The sequence below is a fragment of the Protomyctophum bolini genome (genome assembly GCF_963924005.1).
Source record: "Protomyctophum bolini genome assembly, chromosome: 16".
Taxonomy (NCBI): domain Eukaryota; kingdom Metazoa; phylum Chordata; class Actinopteri; order Myctophiformes; family Myctophidae; genus Protomyctophum; species Protomyctophum bolini.
Window position 1 is genome coordinate 9,354,674 of NC_137877.1, and position 13,348 is coordinate 9,368,021.

A 13,348-nucleotide genomic window follows, 5' to 3' on the forward strand; every position below is an offset into this window, starting at 1 on the left:
AAATATAGATTGATGTGATGCTTATAGGCTATACTGGGGCCCTACAATGCCATGCAGTTTGTGTTAGACAGAACACACCCCTTGAAGTGTCAGGGCCCGGCTATAGGGGAGGGCTGATGTCAAATGAGATCAGTAAACATTCTGTGTCCTTCCTAGCCGACAGTCATAAAGGCTGGATATTTTATAAAGTCAGCCACCCCTTTTCAGCTTTGGTGGGGCCATGTGAGAGTAGAAGCAGCATCAGGTGAGATGGGCTGTACTCCGTCGAAGTCTGCCGTCACATACACCCAGCCCCAGGAGAGGGTGCATCGAGACCTGGACACCTGCTCTACCTTCGTGCCCAGCCTAATGAGTTCTGTGTCAACGGATCCAGGAAGACCCTCACTCTGCGTGGAGACAAGCAGTGGCAAACAGACTTTCCTCAGTGGTGAGTTAATTGTTCACGGAGAGACAGTCACTTTGAACACTTCGAAGTTAAGCCATTGCAAATCATTCATGAATTGTGTGGCTTTTATTTAAAATAATAATATATATTTTTGTAGTTCCTTGCCAAGATGTCTACGGCCGGTCCCTGAGTCAGCCATCAAGCCCTGACGCATGGAGCACTTTAAGCAGCGCAACTACAACAACAAGCCCGTTCATCTTGCCCAGCAGGTCCAGTCTCAACACCAACAGTAAGGACGACAGTGACCTTGAAGCTTGTATGACTCCTGATATGACTCCAGGATGCAGCAAGAGGTGACACGTAGGCTACAGAACTGCACGTCCATCCTGGCCTACTAAATTCAATGAGGCTAATTTATGTTATCTTTATTAATTTGTCATTTCACTGAATATACACGAGGTTATATCATGGACTATAGATCGTGATTCGTGACTAAAGATCTGTTGGTGGAAAATGAAATATAGGCTTTGTTGTCTATATACAGGGCCATGCTGAGTTTTTAATGGATGTTTGTTCATGTCAAATTAATTGGCAATTTGGGCTGAATTGTAAATTGTGAATCTTTGCATTGTGCAAGAACAAGTAAGCAGTTTTCCGATTAAAGAACTATCAGAAAAACGTACGTGTGTGTCAATCGTAATTTATTGAAGTTTACCACATTTTAAAATTAAATGGAAGAAATATAGTGCACATAATGGTTTTTATTGACGGTCAATATACGGTAGTAGAATTAAAACGATGTCCATTCTTATAGGTAGGTAGGCTGTCTTTTAAAAGTTCAATATCAGGGAATATAATTATGATAATTAAAACTGCCTTGAGCTACCTCTCCACTATCGCGGTATTATGCTGTAAACTCTCGCGAGGGCACAGTGACTCGCTTGCGAGAGAGGGAGATGGAGAGAAATGAGGTCTGAAAAGGACCAAATCTTGACCGGAGGAAGGGAGAAACCCGTCGTTGAAATACAGTTCAGAGACATACCAAGAGAACAGGACGCGAATTCCTGCAATTCCAAACAGAAAGAAGAGAAGAGAGAGGTTTTCACAAAGGTAAAGTAAAGGCTACACCGCTCTTGTGATATGGCGCATTGTTTACGTATAGTGCTCTCTATGGAGGTGGGAGAGTTTCAGCACCGTGGATAGCGACAGGAGGAATATACGAGGGCGACTGCATGTGAACATGACCTCGCCTCGTCCAAATCATCTCTGTGTGAATTGAAGTAGGCAGGCTATGACTTCGTGTTAAATATATGTTGCACAGCAGAGAGGGAATGCAGAATAGATTGGCTATACCGTAGGCTACATTTAGCTCGTACAATTGTATTGCAATTAAGAAAATCGATTCCTTGCATTATTTCCTGCACCACATGCCACATCGTATTTGTTTCGACATGGTGTGCAAGGCTATAGTTACTGTAGCCTATCATAGTAGCCTACTATATTATGCTATAGATTACGGGAGAACATTCTACTTTATCCATGCAGTGCAGAGATATAGCTAGACTCGGAGGTAGATGGTTTTCCTGCAATAATGGTTAAAATGCTCCAAATTACCATAGGTGGTGATTCGAAGGCTTCCACCTAACCTGTCAAAGGACCAACTAGAGGAGCAACTCAGTCCTCTTCCATCCTATGATTACTTTGAGTTCTTCCCCGCTGACCAAAGGTAACACTGCATGCAATTATAGTAGAAATATAATGTCTTTGAATCATGGTGTAAAATATTTGGCGTTGAGGCATACAAATATAAAATAAGGAGGGAAACCAAACTGTCCAAAAACATTTCCAGCTCAGTGGCCTTGTGGTTAGAGTGTCCGCCCTGAGACTGGGAGGTCGGGGTTCGATCCCCGGCCGGGTCATACCAAAGACTCTAAATAATGGGACCCAGTGCCTCCCTGCTTGACACTCAGCATCAAGGGTTGGATTGGGGGTGGGAAGTGAGGACGCTGGCGTCGACTGTTCGCCGCTTCACCTCCCAATGTATGAATGAATGAACCATTGTAAAGCGCTTTGAGCACTTGGAAAAGCGCTATAAAAATGCAATTCATTATTAATTCATTATTTCCATTGCTGCCCGAGGAAGAGATGTGTGACTTGAAATGTGCTGGCAAGTCTGCATTATGTTTAAGTTTATTGTATGTTTGTGAGCCTATAGAAAAAGGATTTTGTATTTGAAGGTACTTGACTGGTACTGTACCTACAAGTTGGGAATGCATGTCCCACCCGCCCGTTATGCAGTTCCCCTCATGTTGTACCTGCTACTCACTGTTCCCCAGTGTGGTACCCGTTACCACAGTTATAAATGGGCCTGTCCTACTCAGGAGCGATACAAGTCGGGAACAATGCAAGTTGGGAATGCATCCACCGATTTATGCAATAGTTGTTGCCAACGTTCTCGGATTATAGGCTACACAGTGCAGTAACCCTGATCGACTAATTACAGAGATACGGAAATCTCTGCTGTCGTCAGAAACAGCTGACATTGTGTTGATGATGGACATGTTCATTCTTGTGATGTGAGCCTAACACCCTTCTCTCTCTGCAGTCTATATCCCCACCTGTTCTCCAGGGCATACATCAACTTCAAAAACCCTGAGGATATCCTTCTGTTTAGGGATCGCTTTGATGGCTATGTCTTTATTGACAACAAAGGTAACCATGGTGGAACACATTAAAATAATGCTCTTTAAATTAAAATCACATGGCCATACACCAGAACCGGGGGCGTCATTTGGTGTCCCAGGGGATGGCATTTGCCACCCCGTGTTCACATTTATATTCAACTTCAGATTTTAGTTTTTAAATATCTTCCCCACCCACCATTTTCTTCAGATGAATCTGATGGTCCTATAGTACCATTACAAAAGCATTCTTACATGATTACCCGTTCAGCATGCATGAGTATAGTAACTAAATGAGAGAGAGAGAGAGAGAGAGAGAGAGAGAGAGAGAGAGAGAGAGGAGGTTGCCATGCAGTTAAAGAGCGGCACATCAAATGATGGGAAAGAAATACAATGTGTATTTTATGGACACAGAGGTGGACACATTAAACCAGTGCCATAGTTACCATCTGATTAGTAGCCTGTCAGGATCTAATGGTCTGCTTCTCCATCAATATTGACACAGGTCAGGAATTTCCCGCGGTGGTAGAATTTGCACCCTTTCAGAAGATCTCCAAAAAGAAGTTGAAAAAGAAAGATGCCAAAACTGGGAGCATCGAGGAAGGTATTAATTATTATGATCTTTTACGCATTTGTGAATGTCTGACTGTATATATGCTTAAGCTAAATGTACGTGTTGCTTGCCGAAAAACCCAATTTGGAGTGTGTTGTAGAAAAATCTGTTTGTCGCAAGTGACACGTCATCACGCTGAAGGCGTATAAATGAGGCTTTTGTCCGAAATTCCTTGCTCCTCAGACCCAGAGTATAAGCGGTTCTTGGAGAACTACTCCTGTGATGAGGAGAAGTCCATGGCCAACCCCGAGACCCTGCTGGGAGAGATAGAGGCCAGGACAAGGGAACTAATAGGTACAACTGTATGAGTCCATATAGGGAGCAGCAATTAACCCATTTTGGACTGAGGTCGATTAAAAAAAGGCTCCCAAACAGTTTTCTGAAAACCCTATGTTTCTATGTCAGTGGTGCTCAACCTCAAGGACTCCCAGAATTATCTGTATTTGGCTGCAGACCCCCATCTGAAAATATGTTGTTCCAGGGACCCCCCAGAAGCAACGATTTGAGTTAAAACGTTCACTGTGACAGAATATATATTCAAAGATTTGCGCCACATTTTCCCGATTTTTCAATAGCTAAAGTATAACGTAATGCTGAATTGTGCTTATTAGTTGCCTTGAGATTTCCAACGATAAAGATCTAACCATGCAGAGCTGCAGCCACGTTCAAAATGTATGATATTTTACTTCTTCTCTCCCCCGTTTGTTCTTGTTTGTCATTAGCCAAAAGAACCACACCTCTGTTGGAGTACATCAAGAATAAGAAACTTGAGAAACAGGCAAGAAGAATGTTTCAAAAATAAATGTCTAAATTAATATATATACAGTCCATATCAAAGTACTTGTGTAATGTCATCAGATCTTTCCCCCGCAGAGGATAAGAGAGGAGAAGAGAGAGGAGAGGAGACGGAGGGAGCTGGAGAAGAAACGGCAACGGGAGGAAGAGAAGAGGAAGCGACGAGAGGAAGAAAGACGCAAACGCAAGGAGGCCGAGAAGCAGAAGAAACTGTCTGACAAAGAGATCAAGATCAAGGTATCTCTCCTTTTAACCAAATAACCTAAATCTACTAACACGTGTCTACTTCATTCTGAAAGTGTTAACAATAGACCCATAAAGCCTACTTTATACTTTGTCACACAATAGTGTCACTTGCGGACAATATGAGACTTCCCAAGTGATTTTAAAACTAACAACACGATGCATCACTGTCTGGTCAACAGCAAGTATAAACTAGAGTGCGGAATTAATTGCAAAAGAAATCCCATTCATTTCAATGGTGAAATTCACAGGGGATGGCGGAATAAAGAGTGGAAATAACATAGTAGGCTCACAATTAGGGTCCATCTTTACACACCCCAGAGCAACATTAAAGGCCAATAATACTCCAGTTTTAGGTGATATGGTGACCACCCCGGTTGGTTAGTAAAAACAGAGAGATGTCTTTGGGTGAGCGGTGAGTGTTGGCGTGACGTCATGTTGTAGTTTCCTGTGGCCACCTTATCACCTAAAACGAGTAGGAATACACCTTAACACGGAGGATTTTGCAATGGACCTAGCATACATACAGTCAATTCATTATCCAGCACATACTGTATATCCTGTTTTTTGTCATCCCCTTAGCTCCTGAAGAAGAGTGACAGAGATGATGATGTAGACTCAGACCGACTAAAGGACAAAGGTGACAGTGGGGAGACGGAGAGGGGCAAATGGGAGAAAGCCGGTGGACAAATGAAGTCAAAGGAACCTAAGGACAAGTAAGGATATTGTAGGACATTACAATGGACAATTGTCCAGGACATAGAGGTAGTGGCAATACTCATGTTCACCCTGCGGTCCCTATTTTTGGCATGCCATTGCAGGTGAAATTTGTCCGAAATGTTCAAAAATAGCTCGATTAGAAGAGCTACAAAGCTCACAAAGCATATTGGCAATTCTCGCCCCATGACACCATCGTATTGTGAAGTAAAAGAATGATACATAAAGATAAGTGGTTAACCATCTTGGTGTCTATGCAATCTCCACTTTGGCCACTAGAGGTCAGCCTGAGAGCGACAAGGAGCAGAGGGAGCAGCATGGCCGCAGACAGAGAGACAAGGACCACCGTGGGAAAGACGAGGAGAGGAAACGCCAACGACACCACTATGAATTTGACAAGTTTATGCGTCGAAAAGACGAGACTAAATGGGGCAAGGGCTACTGCCAGGACAGAGCAAAGAAAGAGGGGCACCACCATGGCTACTCCTATTGCCCTGATAGTGGGGATAAAATGGGCAAGGAGGACAGGGACGACCTGAGTAGCAGGAAAGAGCGCCTCCGAAACAAGGTGAGCGAGAAGGTGAGCATGAGATGGAAGGTGGGGGTATCTGCTATTGAGTCGTGTTGTGATTATACACCATGCCTATAATATTATGATATGAACCCCCATCACTTTTCCAGAATTCTGATCATCGCATGAGATCTATATAGATTATCCCTGTCCAGCACAGCATCAGTTCAGAAAATAGCATAGCACAACTTGGCCTTTAATAGCTCCTATCAAGAGTTTTAAGATATTACAAAGTAGCCCAAAACTATTTGAAAATATGTACTCAAATGTGTGGAGTGTGGACCTTTCACTTGAAGTCATAATTTGAAGCCTTTGACAGTAACTACTAACTATGCCACTATGGCTTGAATTGCCCATTTGCAGACCACGGCAGAGTTTGGAAGCACTCGTTTTCAGTAAAGCAATGTCCCGCTGCCTCTTGCGTTATGTGCTAATTCAAAACAGGTGGCAGTTGAGTGATATCTAACGAGCGCTTCCAAACTGCAAACTGCAAACAGAATCACCTGCGAGGACACAAAGTAGCTCATAACATTGATTTGATTTTTATGAAACAAACACTTTGATAATAGAAAGAGGATCATTTAAGCTTCCCGTACAGCTGCAGTGTTGTTGGTGAGTTTGACGTTGTTTAATACAATTAGATAGGACTTTTCTGTTTGGATGAATGGGCTGCCATTGGAAGTTGCAGGTAGCACCTTGCCATTAACTTATATGGCCGCCTTCTGCATAATGGAGAATAGTGGCCAGTGTTGGCAAAGGGTGTTGCTCTTCTCTCTCCCATGTCTCTGTTCTCCTGTCTCTCTACACAGGACCGTCCAGCTATGCAGCTCTACCAGCCTGGTGCGCGAAACCGGAAGCGCATGAGCTCAGCGGGAAAAGGTTTCGACTGCGTTCCTGTTGGCCACTCACCGGACCCTGGGGCAGAGCACTGCTATGAGGCTGTCACTATGGCAAGTGGATCAGAAAAGAATAGAGACGAATAGTCTGCAATCTCATGTTGCAAGAGTACATGAACAATTCAGCATTCAGCAGCAGCACATGGGAACAGAATGATGAGTTTAGAATGGCAAAATGGTGAAATATGTTTGTTGTTTTGAAGTCAAATAAATGTAATGTAATATGGTACAGAAGCAATGAAATTGCTCATCGGAATACCATGAGAAAAAGGAATAAATGGTTCCTTATCATGATAGCACAACAACCCAGTCTTTGCAGTACGTGTAATGTCGTACATTGAAGCTTCATGCTAATTCTCATGTGAGATATTTGAACTGCTGTCTGCTAGAGCCAGGGTTCCATATCCTGTAAAATTGTAAATTATTCTTCATGTGAGACTGGACTGGGAGCAATTTGCTTTGTAGGTTGCTGATCTGGTCTGGGTATAGCACGCATACGGTAACGGTGGGTGCGTGTATATGTACAGTATGTGTTTGCAAATGGAAGGCGGGCTCTAGACCAGATCGCACTGGTTAATTCGGAATGAAAACCAAGCTTTCCACAGGTACTGCGGAAATCCTGGTGACATGAGCTTATGTCTTATGTGAGACAGTCTCGTGCAGTTGCTTTCTTTCTTGATTTTGAACTACTCTATACCCATAAGAACCAGCTCAAGGCAGTCCACATTTTGCCTGTGAAACGTGTGACCTCAACCTCCACAAGAGAACTTATTTCTAAGCCTTTGTAGAGAGAGTAACCTGGATGTTTTTAAAGAGAGTCTATAGATTTTATTATAAAGAACAATATAATGCCAGTAGAATTGTATTTAAAGACAACAGATGTAGAAACTTTAAACATTTAACTCGAAAAAGTCTCATGTGTTTTTGTGTGTGATGAATGCATGTGAATGAGAGAAATCACCCCCACTTTTATATAGATATGACAATTTGTCCATAAGCTTGTTCTGTTGGTGTTGTATAGGCAGCACAGCTGTATGTATACAGTATCACCAATTGGCCAGGGAGGTGACATACTGTACCCTAGGAAAACAATATTTAAAAAGAAATAGTACCGATTCCAAATCTATTCAATGAGAGATAAAAAAATAAATATGATGCGGTATATCTAAAATGCTCCATCATTGCTATCAGTTCTTCAATGTGTCATGGAAAGGCTGTAATATCAACATAATTAATTGGGTGTAATGCCTAGGTGTTTTGTTTGGGGTCTTTTTCTGCTCATTTGTGAATCGTGTTATTTAATTTATTTAATTTTATTTTTAATGTAATTTTTGATGTGAAAATATGAAATTAATCTAATAAAGCTAAGTAATTTAAGAAATTGAAACGTTGTAATTCAGTCTGAATGGTTAGCTATAGATCCCGAGCCTTATAGAAGGCTCTGGCTAGTTGTGTTTAAGAAAAAGGAGAAAAAAAAGTCTATATGCATTCTACTGTATATGCATTGTATTGCGATCGAACAGATGTGAAATTTCAAAGCCTTAATAAAAATACATTGGAAAAAAAAGAAGGCTCTGGCTAGATCAACAGGCCACGTTTGTCTGCTGTATAACTCATATTAATAGTTTGCGTGTGTGACATCATATAAGTAATTTGCACGTAAATGTACTAAGGTTTGTAGTTGTAGCCATGTGCTCGGAAATAAATGTAAAAAGTTCTTAACATAATTATGTGAGCAGGTGATATCCGAAGCTCATAAAAAAATGATCTGCTTTATGGTTTGTTTAGGATAACATCAAGGTGATAATATGTTAGCGACATTACCTATGAAGTAGTAATTAATGTGACAATTGTATTGCATCACAGCACTGGCTGTGTTGTGTCACATGACACCCTTAGGCAGTTCAACCAAAAACTGGAAGCAACAAACACGAGCTCGTGAACACGTGGTATGTGCCATGAAGAAAAAAACCTTGCTTCACTCAAAATATACACTTTGTCTTTCATAATGGCGCGCACGCGTGTGTGTGTGTCACTGTGTGTGTGTGTGTGTGTGTGTGTGTGAGAGAGAGAGAGAGGGTGGGGAGATATTACTCAATCATTGCTCTTCCTCTCCCACTCTTTCTTTGCATTGAAAGGGGGGCTTTCACATTTAAAGATTTCTTTAGAAATGTAGTGTAATTCTCTTCAAAAGGCACTGGAAAACCACAACCATTGATCTATGTCTATGAATGGACCATTTAAACACTGACCTATAGGAAACTCAATACATATTTTTATATTGCAAATTGGGTGTTAAAAAGGGGCATTACATCTGGATTATGAAAAAGAGGGCATTACATTTTTCAGCAAAAAAAAAGGAATATGGGCTTCTGTGTCTCCTATCTCAACATGATAAGATAGAGTGCACTAGTGTCTCACTCTTACTGGTCTGGTGGGCCTCCAGATAACAGCAAAAACTAAAACAAAATCATTTCTGTACTGGATGTGTGTGGGGTTGGCAGTGAACGACACAAGTCACTTCCTCATGTACAGTAACAGCCAAACGACCTTGTTTCCTCTGTCCATCGTATACAGTGCCTGTATGCTTTCATCGAAAACTGGATCACATGTCAACTCTACTTTAATTGTTTCTGTGGTCTTCTTATACAGTAGGTGAGTACTCAACTGACTTCAACTTTTAGTTTGATTTACTTTCTTTCAGTTTAATAATACAATGCTAATGCTAAAAGTATTATAATATTTATAGATAATGACGATAGTAAACCTTTTGAGGTGTAGCAAATAGCTTTAGATACTGTACATTAGAACAATGGAGTGATATTACAATGTTTTTAACATTTCAACACCATAAAGGATAACATAAAGTATATTAGTTCTCAATGTGAATGCCTCATTGAAGGCCCTATGTTTCCGTGGCCCTATGTCCAAGGAAATATTCCAGGGACCTCAAAAGAGACATGCCTGCCAGCCATTACTGCGCAGCTCCATCTGTACAAGCTCCGAACCTGTCTAATGGTTCAATGTATATAGCACCACCTTTAAAGATTGATGCTATATAGGCTATGCCGCTACTGTATATTAGCACCAAAAGCGGTTCCCCCGATTACAAGCCAAAGAACCACTTTTAGAGCTATTAGCACCATGGACTGGCAAGGAAGTTCTGTTATAGTCACTACAATAACAAATTAAATGTTTTGTGTCTCAGAATTACAAGGAATATAAATCTATGAAGGAATGTGAACAAAGATTCACGATTATTGTACACGTGTATTTATTAGATACTAGAGAAAGAAGAATACCTGCATACTCATCTGCTCCAATGCAATGTTACATTGGAGCAGATGAGTGTGCAGGTTTATTCTTCTTTTTCTGATGTCACTTTCCAACCCAGGACCCGAACTAAGTGATGTGCTATAGTATTCTATTCGTTTTTATTAGATACTCTACAATTTGTTGAGTGGGGGCGGGGTGGAATCCATGCCTATAGTCTGTTCTTGATATCACCAACTTCATTCATTTTAATTAACTTTGGTGGCAGGTGTACCTTTATCCCTGCTTCTTGTCAGACAGAATTAAATCCATGCATCTTTTTTGTGTAGGCAAATGTATTTGTATTTGTTTCACTACAGTACATGGTTGATCAATTTAACAATTTACTTCATGTTAAAACACTTATATTGGAATCCTATTCTTTGCAAGTCTGCAGTTTACACATTTGTTTTTTAACTTCTGTTAAAGACATTTCTTTTTAAGTTACTTGATTCAACATTTAGATATTTATAATTATCGGATCACATCCCATTCAACTTCTCCAGCATTCCGGTGCATGCATGAACTAATCAAAAAATGTGTAGTTGGAGGGCTTCAAGCAGATGTGCCAACAGTTACAATGGCAGTTACTATGCCTCACCACAAAATAAAACATGCCCATTTCCTGTGTGAAGACTATATAGTAGCATAACATAACACATAACAAGAGCAAGCACAAGACTGTTATTGCAACACTGATGACAATTGTTATCGACGTTGAGGTATAGACATATCAGTGACATGTACAGTATTCTATCTATAGTCATCTACTGTATATTGCCAATCAAGACGTTAAAAAAATGGGGACTTTGAATTATTGAAGGATGTGTCAGTCTTGTCTACCTTTTGTTTCATAATACAACTGCAATGTGTTGTTTGTTCTTCAGATGTATAGAGAATACAGATTTGAAACAAAGGTCAAAATGCATGTCACTGTAATTCCCTCTGAAGCATTTGCCTTTCTGTTTAAACCGCACACAGGTGATGAGAGATGTCTAACAGTACCAAGCTGGACAATGCCACCCTGTCACTGTTCCAGAACACAGGTGCCAGCATCGCCATCTCTGCCATTTACATCCTCATTACTGTCTTCAATCTAGCTGGCAATGGCCTCTCCATGTGCCTCCTCCTCTTCTGCACGTCTCCGAAGACGCCATCCATCATCTTCATGATCAACCTGACCTTTACAGACTTGGCGGTTGGCGTCGCCTTGCCATTCCAAATAGTTTATCTGCTGCAAGGATACAATTGGACCCTGGGATCCAGCATGTGCAGGTATCTTTTGTTGTTGTTGTTTGTGTTGTTGTTGTTGTTGTTTGTGCTTTGTATAATAGGCAAAAACACTGTTTTTACATTAATATTGATGAAGCCAGAATGGTACCTCCCAGTCCCGGCAGAGTAGTTCAGGAGGAACGGATTGTGTGGCCCTGGTTTTTCCCTAATGGGACTTATCGAGGGTACTGTAGCTACTGAGATGTAAGTCGGGACTTGATCACCCGGGCTGGGTCACCTGAGTGAGGGGTATGATGTTGGGAGACCCGAAACCCCGATGACCTTGGGATACATCACTGAGGATACGTCCCAGGTGCAACCATTTATGTATGTATTTTGTTATAGAAGCTGAAAGCGTGTGTACTTTATGAAGGAACTTCTGAATTCTGTTCTCATGCTGTCATGTACGTGAGCCATGTTTAAAACCTGCTTTATGTCTGTATAAACTAAATCTACCCTGACTCTTTATAATGTCTCCCACAGGATTCTGACTGTGGTCTTCTTCGCCAACATGTACTGTTCCATCCTGACCATGACAGCCATCAGCGTCGACCGCTACCTGGGCATAGTCCATCCCATGCTGTACAGGGAGGCAAAGGAGACGAAGTGCATCCCCATCCTCGTCTGCCTCGCCATGTGGACCGTGGTCCTGGCCGTCCTTTACCCTCTAATGACCACGGACCACACCTACCACTTTCCAGACCTGGGAATCACCACCTGCTTTGACATGCTGAAGAGAGACATGCTGCCGTCTAAAGCGGCCTGGGCCGCCTTCCTCTTCACCATGGTCTTCGTCCTCTTCCTCCTCCCGTTCTTCATCACCACGTTCTGCTACGTCCGTGTCATACGCACGCTGTCCAGGGACTCCCAGACTGAGCAGAAGGACAGGGCCATACGCCTGACGGCCATTGTTCTCCTGGTGTTCACCCTCTGCTTTGCCCCGAACAACATCCTCCTGGTCGCGCACACCGTGCGCCGGCTCTTCTATGGGGACTCCCTCTACACGGCCTACAAGCTGTCTCTCACCTTCAGCTGCGTGAACAGCTGCCTGGACCCCGTCATCTACTACCTGGCTTCCAAGGAGTTCCGGAAAAAGCTGCAGAAAATGCTACGACTGAGTCTGAACAGCGATAGCTCAGTGAGACTGGAGCACAGGGAGACGCTCTACTCCAACAAGCACAATGCAAGCAGCTTGTAAATTTCTGCTGGAGCTGGGGGGATGGTAGAGGTGGTGGTGGTGTTTTTTGATTGATTGATTGATTGAATATATCATTCATTCAAGTTTTATTTATTCTCGAAATTAAACTCATTTTTAGTGTCGTCGAGTAATACAACATCACAATACATCAGAAGATCAGGAAAAGGAATTACAAAAGGTATAGCCTACATATGAATTACATAGGTTACAAATAGAAGCTAAGACAAATTTCAAAACGATCTAAAAAGGTTACATATTGTGGGGATCTGTAAGCTCACCAAGGTTTTAAAACCACTCAGGGGTACCAATGTGGTCAGTTTTAATGTACATTAGTTTGTAGGTCATTATATATCAATATAGTCAGAAATGAAAACATTGCAGAGGTTTAGGATAAAAAGATAAGACATAAAAGGATAACACAAAAAGTCTTGGGGACTTTGTGGGACTTTCCATCATGTGGTGACTGTGGTCCACCGTTGTATTGGGGGTGAGCCAGGGAAAGTGTGCACATGACATTTTGCAACATCCTTTGTTTTCCACATCACACTTCAGCTTTTGTGAGTTTCGTTAAAGGATATGTGTATCATTTGATTATTCATTGTTTTTGTATGTACAGTATGTTCATTCTTTACTGTTAATTGTATCATGCAAATAAAATATGCAAT

At 41.7% G+C, this 13,348-nt stretch overlaps 2 protein-coding genes across 2 annotated transcripts; both read left to right on the top strand.

The window, feature by feature from the left end:
- Nucleotides 1-1,351: 1,351 nt before the first annotated feature.
- Nucleotides 1,352-6,988, top strand: upf3a (UPF3A regulator of nonsense mediated mRNA decay; the record flags this gene model as incomplete). Its single annotated transcript, XM_080785380.1, has 10 exons — nucleotides 1,352-1,495; nucleotides 2,005-2,111; nucleotides 2,991-3,097; nucleotides 3,572-3,670; nucleotides 3,863-3,973; nucleotides 4,402-4,457; nucleotides 4,553-4,711; nucleotides 5,300-5,433; nucleotides 5,714-6,014; nucleotides 6,815-6,988. 10 exons carry the CDS (start codon nucleotides 1,352-1,354, stop codon nucleotides 6,986-6,988), a joined length of 1,392 nt encoding a protein of 463 aa, XP_080641506.1.
- Nucleotides 6,989-11,197: 4,209 nt separating this feature from the next.
- Nucleotides 11,198-13,186, top strand: p2ry8 (P2Y receptor family member 8). Its single transcript, XM_080786719.1, has 2 exons — nucleotides 11,198-11,488; nucleotides 11,969-13,186. The coding sequence occupies exons 1-2, from the start codon at nucleotides 11,205-11,207 to the stop codon at nucleotides 12,681-12,683; spliced, it is 999 nt and encodes a 332-aa protein (XP_080642845.1). The 5' UTR covers nucleotides 11,198-11,204; the 3' UTR covers nucleotides 12,684-13,186.
- The last annotated feature ends 162 nt before the right edge of the window (nucleotides 13,187-13,348 follow it).